The following is a 13,853-nucleotide window of genomic DNA, read 5'->3' as shown; positions in this document are numbered from 1 at the left end:
CCTTATTAGCTTCCTTCTTCAAAGTTTTCAGTTGGAACTTACCATCCACACAGATATACATAAGTACCTCCACAGCCAAATATACCCCTACCGTTAGACCCTTTCCTAAATCTAACTTTTTAAGTACTTAAGAAAAAGCAGGAGAAACCTTATTTCAGCACTCAAAAGAGGTTCTGAGTTAAAAAAAAAAAAAAAAAAAGAGAGAAAAAAAAGAGAGAAAAGGAAATTTACCATAAACTCCAACTCATTCTAGCATGTAACATGATACAAGGTAACACACTACATGCTGCCAGACAGACAGAGCTGGGGACTCAACACCCGGAAGTTACAGGCTCAGCCATTACATTTCCCTCTTCAGTAGAATGAGAAGGTTAAATAAATAAATCTCTTCAAGTTCCTTCGAGATCAAAATATTCACATCTAACTTCCTTTAAAGAAGAACCTTCCTACACACTATCATGGATGCACTGACCAGCGGCTGAAATCAGAAAATGGGTTAGTACTGTGAAGAGCAGGTTTTCGTGTAGACCCTGCAGTAACTTCCACAGCCCTCTCTGCCCTCTGTCGGAGGGAAGCAGGATTAAAGGCTATAATTCCAGGAAGTAAGCCATTACCCTCTTCACCTTCCTCTTTCCCGCCCCGCCCCCCACCTCAGGAGAAAAGGCAATAAACTGCAACAGAGGCCATTTGGGAGTAACTTCAAAAGGGGGAAAGTAAATCTATGTTTCAAACAGAATCAGGTAAAATCTACATGAAACACATGAGAAATAATTAACTGCCACCTACAGAATCTGTTGAGGAGTTTTTGAAACTCAAACCCAATGTATAAAGCATCACATTCCTTACATTCAAGATTCTGAGAATGGGGTCAACATTAAATTTATGTTCCAAAGAACTAAAATGGAGGGGATGTTAGGAGCTCAGTTCAGAATCCAAGTTTCATTAACATCTTAAAGACAGCATATGGGGTAATTTCTTCAACAAAAGCAGAAAACAACCAATCTTATGATCCACTTTTTAATATAGATTTACTTATTACTTATTTATTTTTGGCTGCGCTGGGTCTTAGCTGCGGCACACAGGATCTTCGTTGAGGCATGTGGGATCTTTTGTTGCGGCGCGCGGGCTTCTCTCTAGCTGTGGCGCATGGGTTCCAGATCGCATGGCCTCTGTAGTTTGTGGCACTGCGGGCTCTAGTTGAGGCTTGCGAGCTCAGGAGTTGTGGCCCGCGGGCTTAGCTGCCCCGCGGCATGTGGGATGTTAGTTCCCCGACCAAGGATCGAACCAGAGTCCCCTGCACTGTAAGGCTGATTCCTTACCACTGGACCACCAGGGAAGTCCCATGAATCCATTTCTTTAAACAGCTTCTCAGCAAATACAAACAAAGTGATGGAACCTGTTACATATTCTAAAAGACAGAGGCTAAGAGAAAAGTGAAACAGAAAACAGAAGACTAGTAAAAGGGGAGGTAGAGGTGTGTGTTTCCTGAGGGACTCACTCTCAAACCAAAACTTATAATAATACAAAATCTTTCTGACGGGACTGGCTCTGCAGTCAGAAGTGGGAAAGGACACAATTTCTCTAAGGATGGAGGCACAGGGGATAAAAGCAGAATGCTTTCACCCTGAAAGGTGACTTGGGTTCTCATCAGATGACTGACATGTTGGTCTGGACCTGAAGATCAAGCATCAACAAAATAAAAGGCCATGAAGATTCTCAAGCCAGATGGGGAATGGAGAGGCTCGTACAAAGAAGGGAGAGGGGAGAAGTGGAGGAAAAGGACCGATGCTCAATAATAAGGATCCTCAGGCGGAGAGGTCAGTTAATTACTAACAGAGGCAAGATGCCCTTGGTTCAAATATTAGGCTTGTGCCAGTTCTCCCCTCCGCAGGTGCCACTCATCATGGACAGCACTCTCCCCAAGCCTGGGTATGGCCTTACTATTCTCCAGGCTTTGTTCAAGAAGCCACTGCCAATCTATAACCTGCCCCGCAGTAGTGGCCTCATCAACTACAGCCTTCTCCCCCAGAAAAACCAGACCTCCAGAATTTTACTGGGGACCTGCATACCTGTACCTCTCATTAACCTTGTAGTCAAACTGAAGCAAGGAGAAAAGACTAAATCCAACAGAGTACAATGCTGCATATTCCAAAGCTCTGTCACCATGTAGCTACTGGAAATCCCTCTAAGACCCCGCTGACATGTCCATCTGCAAAGCCACGGAGAGGCCAAGCCAACATTCCAGATCAGGAGAAAGCACGGCACGAGGGGAAAGGCAGCAAAAACGGCTTCTTTCTTTCTTATTGACACAAAACCAGTAAGATCACCTCACATTTCATAATCAAGGTGACGGAGAAACACTGACTGTTGTCTGGTAATACCTAGAGAAAAGCCAAAGAAGAACCTCAAACACATAAAAGAAAACCAAAAGCATCTGAGAAGCCAAACTAGTCAAGACCTTCACATAGGGCATATTTATTTCTTCTTAGCCTGGCTACAAGCTCAATTATCTAATTCACAAATAAGTTTAGAGGAGGAGGAATCTGCTAGACACACACAAAAAAAGAAAAAGATGAAGGAAAGGATATTTTGAAGCCCTAAAATCAACCAGAAGTCTGTGCTGTTCATCACTGGTGTAAATTATCCCACATTCTTCAGTATAAAATGGGTGAACAGGAATATCAGATAATCAAATTGAGGCCGTGTGAACAGAAAGTTAAATTAACATTTCATATCTGAAAACAGAAGACTATACGTGTTTTTAGAATTTTTCGTTAAGAATAGTTGGCACCTTATAGATTCTCGCACGTAAGAGGTAAGCTTCCTCTCTAGAAAATTTATTAGGGAAACGTCTTCCCTCCAAATGTCAGATGAGGCAAACTTTTGAAAAGCTCATTGTGGGTTCAGCATTCAGAAAAACGGGCATGGATCTACGGGGACGAAAATAACCTTCCCTTTCTACAGCAGGGCTCTGCTGCAAAACACAGGCGAAGGAGGTGAAAACAAGGGGTCTGAGAAAGGAAGGGCTCTGCAGCCCCCACACCTGGTGTCCTCAGGTGGGCTCTCCCCATCAGAGGTGTAAGCCCCAATCGTGCAAGTCAGACGGGCTGCTGAGCACACAAAATCACACCATCTCGCTCCTTTACAAGCTCTATCGTTTTAAAGGAGGAATCAATGAAAAGTAAATGCTTTTAGTGTTTTAAGAGCGTTAAGGATTGCATAGGGTATGAGGGGGCGGGTAGTTATACGTGTGTATTTAGTATATACAGTTTTCTATTAAAATCGCAGGCAGATTTTTCTCTCCTGATTATTCAAGCACATTAGCAAACGTGAAAAAAAAATCTGAACTTGGATCAGTCGGTGGAATCGGGAGTGCAGAATGCATCTGCGCTTTGCCAAAGCCGTATTTCATTACTTTTCAGAATTAGCTGGCAATGTCTCCACAATATTTACTGAAGTGAAAACCAAATGTTTTCATCTGGACAAAAATCAAACTGTGGTATGTTACAACCACAACAGAAATCATTTTACTCCAAAAGCTTGCCTTCTCTAATTTGGGCTGTGGTTTCTATAAAATTGGATTCTTCTCCATGAATCATGTACACATACAAGCCCTCGTTCTCATTATCCTCCCTCCCCCGACCAGTTCTTTATCTTAACACGCTAAACATAGCTCAGCTCTATTTTGCAAAGACCCTAAAGGGATTCCTTGCCCGCTGGCATTAGCTGGGGAGTCAAATTCTGTAGCTTGACCTAATAACCTCTGGGCTGTTCCCCTCCCTCCATTCGGCGTGTCTGTAATTGATCTTCAGGATACACAAACAGAATGAAAGCAATCAGCCCCTACTATCATATTAAATTAAAATACAGAACTTCAAAGTGACCCGGTAGGGCCTGGGCAGGGGGAGAAAGGGATAGTTATTTACTGATTTCCCAAGTGAGAGGAGAGGAGAGAGCTCCATCCTTCGAAACTGGAGAGTCAAGGGAGAAAGTGGGTACAACTGCCTTGGTCCATTCATCCCGCTGTGTATGTACCAGCGCTGATCCAGGCACCAGCAACCCTCACAGACCAGACATCCGAACTCGCCCTGAACACTCAGGCACCCCGCACGTAAACACCAAGTGCCCTGAAAGACTGCGACGACTGTTAACACACTGAATGATGACCTCTGTCTCTTCCAGGTCGGGCTTTACAATTTACCAGGGAAGAAGAATTTACACCAAGACTTCCCAAACCTCACCCACTTCCACAGGCCCTGAGATGATGTGCCATATCCACCTGCTATTTTCTTTAAAATGATTCATATTCATGATTTAAATGGATTCTATTATATCAGTAGAAAATTAATATCACATGCCCTAAAAAAATGTAGTTAATATTACAATAAAATTTTTAAACATGCAGCTAATGTCATTTCTGGCACCACCAGGGGCACATTTAGCAGGGCTTGGGAAACAGCCCGCCAGCCAAAGGCCAAACACCAAGGGAGCCCCTAATTCCTTATGGGATAAGGAGGGGCCTGGGCGATGAAGCCCGTCCTGGAACTGCTCTTCCTTATAATACACACGTTATCCAAAAACAGGACGCCAATCATTGAAAAGGACTCTACGTGGAATCCAGAAGTCCAGGATGAAGCCTCAGCTTGGCAGTCACGTGCCCATTGTCAGGAGCCTCAGTTTACTTGTCTGTACAATGAGATTAATGTCTTCAGACATAACATCTGTGATGACCCCAAAGGCCTACGAGGTAGCATATGCAAAAGCACTGTCAACACCCACACTTCAGTGCATTAGGCTGACACATGGCTTCAGTGACAAAAACAACTCAAAACTATAAAAGCAGGCTGTCACTTTCCACAGGTGAGAGCATAGGCAATTTCTTTCCTCTCTGCTTTACTAAGTGGGAAAGTTAGCAAACTGGCAACAAGGGGAGGGGGGCAGTGCGGTGCACAGAAATAGGATGGAAACACAAAATGAACTCAACAGTTAGAATTTCTGGAACTTGGGCAGAGTAATGCCTTGTGAGAGCTGGAAACCTTCAGCCCATAAGAGCCTTTTTTCAAGAAGAACAGGGAGGAAGTGATGATATGACGGTCACTTCAGTGTCCCCCTCTTCAGTTACGTGCTCCCAGATGTGCCAGTCTGACCGCACGTTTAGGAAATGCCCCACGGCAGGGCATGTGTTCTAAGAGCCCTGACATGAGGGACTTGGCAACGAGAACCACTTTCCCTCTTGACACGTCGGCTCACGTGCCGACCTAGCCGACCACAGCAATGGGAGAAAGTATCATTTAATTAAAAGCTGGAATAATCTGCTTACTGTCTTTCCCACGAGGCTGTCTACACCTGTGACCTGAAACGTACACAAACGCATACACATCCAGTCAAATGCAATGAGGTCTCTGGATCTCCTCCCAGCAACTGAATGTGCAGATCACACCACACAGCACCCTCAACCTAGCAGAAGTGGAAACAAGTCAGAAACTAACTTCATCAAGGCCACACAGAGACTACCCAGAGAACACCTAAGTCTGTGCCCTCTCCACCACGAAAGTGTCCACATATCCTATCAGACGTAAATACGGTAGAAGGGGCACCTTGCCTTTGGGACACGGATCCTGATGACTTTAGTGCTGTCAGCTGCCAGCAAGGTGCTCTGTAAACAAAACAGGACTCTCCTTACTTCCATCTACCTTCTCTAAATGGATTTCAGAAAGGACAAGAAATACTAAGGGATTCTCCAGAAACTAAGGGGGAGGCCACAGGCAACTGTGAGAAGGATACTGACTCCGCGCCAGCAGCCACTGGCAGGGAGAAGGGAGCTGCTCTATCTGCAGGGAGGGCAAAGCCTGGTCGGAGGCCAGCTAGTCTGGAGTGGGGCCAACCCTCTGAGCAAAATGTCTTGGAGTCTTAACGACTGATCGAGGTCACAGAGCAATTAAAGGGGATCCATCCTTCCCCTCCTTGGCGCTTAAGGACACGATGGTTTCGTATTTCTTCATAACTAGCCCGATAAACTCTCCTGGCAAGTAAATTGCTTGCTCAGCACAACTAAGCCAAGTATACAGGCTCTTGGAAAACCAAGCATATGAGGAACATAAGGCCAGTCTGATCTGGAGAAAAGTGAGGGTGGCCACTGAAATCCTCAGGGTGGCAAGAACACCACTTTGTCTGTTTCCTCTCTCAAAAATTAAGATGCGACACCTCTCAAAGGATCCATCAAAGAAAAGCTGTGCATCACCGTGAAGAAGGCCTTCCTCCCCAGAGTCCATGTAAAGTACTCCCATTTTGCTCAAGGAAGTCCATTACTAGTGCCATAGTGTTCCTGGCAATTGGAGGATTACTTAATTGCTTTATAGCAGGTTAATCCCCTTTCATTCTGTGACCTCGAAATCACCCCAGGCTTCCTCAATACCCAACGCCAGTACTCTTATCAGAACATGTGCTCCTTACCAATAAAGCCAATGAATGCCTTTAGCGAGAGTTCCATGGGTGGTCTGTCTCTCCTGGTACCTGCATTCTCCTCAGCTGGTCTTTTATATCATTCCTCTTCAGTTGCAAACGGAAGGCTCCTCCAATACCCTCTTCGTCTGCCTAAATTCACTGGGAAACCTAAGTTAAGTCCACTGGATGGTCACCACATCAGGCACCACATCAGGCACCATGTGGCCTGCTTCACACCCATGACTTTAACTCCACAGCAACTGTGTGCCGACTACACACCTATTTTACAAAAGAAGACACTTGGACTTAGAGTGGTTTAAGTCATCTGCCCAAGATCCACTAGGATCATTCAGCCTCCGGCTAGAGAGCCCTTCCTCTAGCCGAGATCATCTTACTCAATAAGGGTCTGGACGTGTTATGTCTCCTCTCTCAGCTGAAGAACGTCGGTGAACATCCAGCCCAGGGCCCACAGAATCGGACACGTCTAACTGCCCTGCTTTAACGAGGGGCCCTCCAAACAACAAGCCCAACACCATCCCAGGCCTTGGGAGGGGCTCCTGCAGAACTTTCTCCTTCTACAAAGCCAGCTCCATCCCAGAGAGCCTTGGGCAGAGTCCCTTCCTGTCCCACACGCGCACCCTCTACCCTGGCATTGCCTAGTTGGTCTATCGTACCTACCACAGGGATACTGCTTTCATGTTGCTAATCTGTTTTCTAGTGTCTGGCATATAAAAAACGTTCAATAAAGGCTTGCTGAATTAATTAGCAATTGAATGACGGCTGATCGCTGAAGATTCTCTAAGACCTGCGAAACAAAAGGCAAGCAGTCCCAAAACAGAAAGGACTGCTTCGCCACGGCTGACAGCGTGGGTCTTTCCTAAGAGCTCCTCCTCCAAAATAGCTCTCTTTCCTCCGAACTGTGACACTGCACTGTGACACCCACGGTCAGAAGAAGGAACCATGTGTAGATGTGTATTTTCAGGGATGCCCCTTGGGAATCCCCTTGTTTGCAGAGCCCCATAAAGAGAAAAATATAAATAAGAGAATCATTTAACCTGCCACTGCTCTGCTGTGTTAAGCTTTTTTAACCTGCTAATAATCACAGTCAGGACAAAGAGAAGAAGACAGAACTCATTAAGAATAACGAGACCGGTGACAGAAAATGCAGCGATGGTTAGAATTGATGCACGCCGCCCAGGGCACACACCCCTCCCCCTTCTCGGCAAAAGATGCTAATTATGCCTCTGGCAGGAGCCATGTGGACCCCCTTCAAAGCAGCCATTTAAAGATAAATACACTGCAGGCAAATACTTCGGGCCGGCTGCACTATTCACTCTTCGGTTCCTTTAGAGATTTTAGGTCATGATATTAAATAGGAAAGGAGAGAGCCCTGCCAAACTTAGCTGAAAGGTCTATGCGTGCCTTACGACAGATTTTTTAAATCTCTAAAGCTTCTTATCCCTGAACAACTGGCTGCTGTGTTGACATGTACACACTAATCCCAGAATTATTAATGGTATCATTTTTCCCCACCCCAGGCTTTCGCTGAAGATACTTAATGGAGCTGTGGGGAGAAGGCTGGGTCTTGGGCTTGCTGAGTGTCACGATGGGTAACGAACACCAAGGCTTAAAGAACTCTACTTGCCGGCTTTTTCTCAGTCTCAAGATTCATTCTCTTCCATATTCCAAATTAGCGCTGAGACTATTACGGGTAATAACGGAGGACTGGAGAAAAGGATGATCTGTAATCCTTGGAAATAAACATCGTTTCCAGGTCTTTGATTCCTTCACGATTTCTGCAGCCAGGCTTTCTTTCCCACCAATACTGAAGCCTATCAAGACTGTCTCCTTTACCCAGAGACTCCTGTAAAGGGTGATGGAGTGGCCGGGCTCTTGAGGCTGAGCATGAAGTTTAGGGCTCAGACAAACTCTGTTTGGTGTGGAACCCGAACGAAAAAAGCAGCGGCAGAATTAGAATGCAGGTGTAAAAGAAAAAGTTAATCAAATTCCCAACTATCAACTTTGTCTGTTAAGATGCCAGATGAGGCCAAGACTTAAGTGAGGAAGTGTCACCAGCAGTTGATACCTAAAAGTTAGAAATACATCTACATGTAAATCAAGAATTAGATAAATGATGAGACATCCACAAGATGGAAGGGGTATTTATGTGAGAGTGTGAAACAGGAAAACCAGATTGCAAAAATAAAAATATAATGCAATTCCAGTTGGGGTGTGTGACTTGTATTGTATATGCACAGAGAAGGCTTAGTAACATTTTCACCAAGGAGACGATAAACAGTGGTTGTCTCTGGGAGATGAGAGGGAGGGGTATTTTGATTCTTTTTTTTTTGGTCTGTTTCCCCATCTTTTCTGCTGATCTTCCCTAGGGAACATGAAATACATTTATAACTAAAAAAAGTTTCAACATTTGAAACCGAAAGAGAATTATTAAAGTACCACTACAACAGGCTTTGTCTATTTAACCCTTGTACACCTCAAAATACGAGTTGTTGTTTTTGTTTTTGTTTTTGTTTTGCGGTACGCGGGCCTCTCACTGTTGTGGCCTCTCCCGTTGCGGAGCACAGGCTCCAGACATGCAGGCTCAGCGGCCATGGCTCACGGGCCCAGCCGCTCCGCGGCATGTGGGATCTTCCCGGACCGGGGCACGAACCCGCGTCCCCTGCATCGGCAGGCGGACTCTCAACCACTGCGCCACCAAGGAAGCCCAAAATATGAGTTTTAATTAGCTCAAGCAACTGCATATTAAAGTATGCCATCTAAGGCCACCAAATCCATCACATTTCCAATATCATGAAGTACTTAGCGAATCACCTATCATTTGAGGCTTTTAGAAAAGCCAGATCAGGTAAACACACCTGACCTCACACAGCCCTGGCTTTTAAAATAAAATACCTTAAATCTAAAAAGCACAGGAGGAAGAGGAAGAGAGTGCAATACTCTGTGTCAAAACCTTATTGCACATCAGCTAAAATAAACAACGGAACCTATTTGTATTGTCTGGCTCATGAACGCAGGAAGAACTTTCCAAGCCTCAGAGCATTTTTCCAAAATTAAACATCTTATGTTTCACTTACTGAAACTTTTGTTCCATCTGACAAGTGACAGAAGTAAACTGTGTCTATGAAAAGACATGATTCTCTTGTGTCTCGAGCCTGGAAATGTCAAAGTTGGGTACTTGGGAATGTTTTCCCTACGTGCCATTTACTCGAGTACTAAGCATGCCTCTCCAAGCAGGTCCTCCCTGAATCACCCCAAACCAGAGGAAATATGATGTAAACAAATCATGCATATACAGGCACGTGGCACAAATATACAAATTCCGCTCGTAACTAAATTCCATAATCTGCAGAGCAGTTTTCTGACATCCTAATAGAACACGATCAGTGAATCTTCCTAAAGAAAAGAGTTAAGGCATGGCTCCAAGGTAAATGTGGCTCCAGTGGGATTAAAAAGACACAATGAAGAGTCTTACCAACACAGAGCTTTAATTGTTTACCTGAACCATCTTGCTTCTGATGACACTTGTTGACCCTTCAAAGATCCCTTTGGCTCAAATTCCTTCTTCTGATCACCTGGTCCCACTCACCCTCCACTGCTCATGACACCACCCCACCGTCTACCAGCCGGTTGGTCACTCTCATCTTTCCTCTTCCTTTCACCCTTCACAGCCAATCCTACACTTGATTCTTTGCTAGTGGGTTTTTACACCTTCCTTTCCATCTCCACCCTCAACACCTAGGATCACTAGACTCCTTCGGCAAAGAGCTATGTCAAACCCAAGGGAGATGCTGGCAGGAGGCCCTGCTACCCACCCCACCTCCCTTTCGTGAGGGAGAAGTGGTCTGCACTGAAATACAGTTATTCTCCTCCTTTATGTCTTGAGTCTCCCAGGACTATCATATCAGTAGCCTGTAATCTCAAACAAAAACCTCACCCTTCATTTTCCCTTCCCTAACAATTTAGTCCTAAAGCAAACTGGTACAAGGGGTGTGTGTGTGTGTGTGTGTGTGTGTGTGTGTGTGTGTGTGTGTGTGTGTGTGTAATGACCACGGCAGCCCCTGTGGTGTGCGAGAGCCAAAGGAGGATGAAGAAGTAGGTGTTCACACACAGGTCAGGCCGTTCACAGGGTCCCAGCCAAGTGAGATCAGAAGGGCGCCGTGGGGAGGGTGGCAGAAGAGATGGGAGGTGGGGCACACTGGAAAAGATGGATCAAATAAACAATTTATGGATAACAGGAGTCAACTTTCTCACTGTTTAATATAGGAAAAAAAAAAACAGAAAACCAGAAGGAACCCTTTGGTGCTAAACTAAAATTAGGAGGTACTGGTGCTCGTTCATGGATTTTAATAGACCTAGAGACATAGATGTGCATACTAAATGAGCATGTGTGTACATGTATACATACATGCCCTTGCACATGCCCCCCCACACACACAACGCATTTCCCTCTGATAGCTATGAGCACACCTCAAGCCCAGACCCTAGCTCCTAAAGAGCAGCTGTTCCTTAAAATGAACAGGGCTCTTAGAAGAAATGGCTGATCTGGGGCTGAGGGAGGGAGTACACAACAAGAGTCCAGGACATTCCACTGCGTCAGGGAGCTGGGATGGGAGCATGACAGGGACGTGTCAAAGGGCAAGGCAGCCAGCCTGAAGGGGCTACACTGATGGGATCTGGGACAATCAAACATCAAAACAGATTACAACTCTCTGAACAAAACAGGAAATGAGCCCATCCAGATCCCCCAAAAAATGAGTAAATCGAGTTTGATGAGAAATGAAATATGGAGTTTCAAAGAGCCTCGTGGGCTTCCCTGGTGGTGCAGTGGTTGAGAGTCCGCCTGCCAATGCAGGGGACGCGGGTTTGTGCCCCGGTCTGGGAGGATCCCATATGCCGCGGAGCGGCTGGGCCTGTGAGCCATGGCCGCTGAGCCTGCGCGTCCGGAGCCTGTGCTCCGCAACGGGAGAGGCCACAGCAGTGAGAGGCCCGCGTACCGCAAAAAAAACAAAAACAAAGAGCCTCACAATGAAATCTGTATAATCACAAAGGCTGCCAAGGGTCCGCTTTCCGTGGAAAAGCCTGACAGACCTCCGGCGATTCAGTGACCAACGTGAGCACCATCAATCAAAGAACAGACTGAAATGCTATGGCCCAACAGGGCAACGAGAAGCTCGAAGACGCCCTTCTGTGATGCTCCTACCTGAAATGGAGAGGCCCCTCAATCTCCCTCACCATTTTCTGTGTTCTTCCCTCACTTAGTTCCTACAGTAAAGACTTTCCCAAAATAAGGCCATGTAAATCCAAACCCATCCTTCATTACAAAATTGTAATTTTGTAATTACAAAATCCTCTCCGTGCACTCCGTTCACTGGTCCTGTTCGTATGGACAGACCAATATTTCCACTGTTATCTACACCTACAAAGCACTACTGTTATTTTTCCTAAAGTAGTATGGCGGGGGGAGGGAGTGGACCCTCCATTAGCGTGGCTTATTCTCAGACCTCAGGAAACACTAGGAAACGGGAACTAACACCCATCCACAACTACCCCACCAAAAAAAAAAAAAAATTACAAAACAAAAAGCCAAGTTTGCAAAGCATGTGTGTGACGGTGATGCTGGGGTGATAGAGGTCCTAAAAGGATGTCAGGGAGAAGTCAATTATAAAAATGTAAGACTACCAAAAAAAAAAAATGTAAGACTACAAACTGTGACACTGTGTGTTGAGATGCCAAGAAAGGTGATTCGGGAGTCAGAGGAAAAGGGAAGGAGAAACAGGAAGGCTCAAGCACCCTCTGGGTGGGATTCCTCACTTTACACTCTCACTCCCTCAAACCAGGCTGGGAATTCACAGAGGTTGTAGAGCAGAGACCAAAGCCAACATCAAAACTCCTGGGGACAGGCCTTGCCCCTTTTTCCTTCAACCAGGCCGCTCCCTCCAAAATGGCAACACAGTCTTACCTCGAAGGCAGAGAAAAGTAAGAAAATCTTCTGTCTTAGGCTTCCTTTTAGAGAGGTCAGAAATTTGAGTAGCTGGAGGGGGTAGCAATGGCTCCACTATCTTTACTGGAGTTGTGCTGGGACTATTCGGCTGGGATTGAGCAAACTTCCTTTGTGCTTGCAGCCTGGGCCTGTAAAAGCAAAAGAAAATTAACAACAAGCAGAGATCGGAGGATATAGATCTACCTGCAGCAATAAAATCATGACACAGAAGGGAAGAGAGACCTTATTTCAAGCAAACTCTTTGTTTCTAATTAAGGTTCTCTATCTCTCTCTCACTCTTGTAAACCACAAGCCTGCTTTAAAGGGCAATAAATTTGCTTTAAAGGGCTACATTCTCTACACTGATATAAAATATGCACCATGAGCATGTGTGTACGTTTGCACACAAGCGCGTGCCTGTGCACAAACCAGTGTGTGCCTGGGTATCTCCAAAGCGGCATGCGGTATTAGGTGACACGGGATTAATGACTTTCGTGCTTTTTCACAAATCATCTGCCACATTCTGTGCTTTAACACGATACTATCACAAACACATGCACAACTGCCTTCATATTGTGTAAGGACACCCCGTCCACCTTAGCCTGTCACTGACCTGGTCTCACACCCCCAGAGGAAGTAGTCTCCCCATCTCTAAGCTCTTCTAACTCCAAGTCAGCCAAATAAATCCACCTGGAATTAAAGCTTGTAATGCAGGGGGTGGGGGGAGGGGGGGAAGATCACTTCTCTAGTCTATTCAAAACCCCTCCTTCATGGCCAAATTATGGGTTACCTTCTGCCCACACAAAAAGTCCAAAGTCCTTAGTTAGGGATTTGAAAAACTGGCCTTAACCTACCTTTCTCAGGCCTCTCCCCTATTACCATCCTACGTAGATACCAATCCCCTAATTTATCCTTTGGTGTCTACAAATCACAACTTCAATCTCCTTAACCAGACATTGTTCATTCACACAATTTTACATGTCAGACACTCTATTAATTTGAATCCTAATGACTCTTGGAAAGGTTTCTTCACTTTTTTCCTAACGCTGTAGCCAGTAACCGTTTTCCTTTATCCACCTAAGTGTTTTTACCCCCTGTATAACTGGCTTGACCTTTACCATAAATTGCCTCCTATTAGCTCTTCCTTGAATTTTCAAGATCTCAACAGCCTAATGGAAAATAAACACCTTTGAGGGTGTGAACCTGTACGTGTCCTGCTTTAAACCACCTCTCTGGCCCTGCTCATAAAGATGCTCAAGAAACAGTATTTGAGAGCAGGAAAAAACAAGAATCGAAAAGCGGCCCTACGGCACAGGGCTTTAAACGGATCTGCTCAGAACCCCAAACTGGAGTCAATCACTATGTGGGTGGGGCTGATGAAGCCACCCCAGCTCAAGGCTGCTTAGAG

At 45.4% G+C, this 13,853-nt stretch overlaps 1 protein-coding gene across 8 annotated transcripts in view; it reads right to left on the bottom strand.

Annotated features, from left to right (window-relative positions):
• The window catches only part of JARID2 (jumonji and AT-rich interaction domain containing 2), a 243,175-nt gene that overhangs the window by 49,970 nt on the left and 179,352 nt on the right, over positions 1-13,853 (bottom strand). For 6 of the 8 annotated variants that reach the window (XM_027128413.1, XM_027128407.1, XM_027128408.1 and 3 more), the window contains one exon: positions 12,425-12,594. The exons of the other annotated variants lie outside the window; for them this stretch is intronic. Coding sequence is in view for 3 of the 6 variants with exons in the window: in XM_027128407.1 (XP_026984208.1) it covers positions 12,425-12,594 (170 nt within the window). In the remaining 3 variants the exon portion in view is untranslated. The remainder of the gene's footprint in view (positions 1-12,424; positions 12,595-13,853) is intronic. 8 annotated transcript variants of the gene reach the window in all.

Source organism: Aethalodelphis obliquidens, unplaced genomic scaffold (assembly GCF_003676395.1).
Source record: "Aethalodelphis obliquidens isolate GAN/ISIS:26980383/991018 unplaced genomic scaffold, ASM367639v1 scaffold34, whole genome shotgun sequence".
Lineage (NCBI taxonomy): Eukaryota > Metazoa > Chordata > Mammalia > Artiodactyla > Delphinidae > Aethalodelphis > Aethalodelphis obliquidens.
The sequence above is the reverse complement of the archived record's forward strand: the minus strand, read 5'-3'. Positions and strand labels throughout refer to the sequence as shown.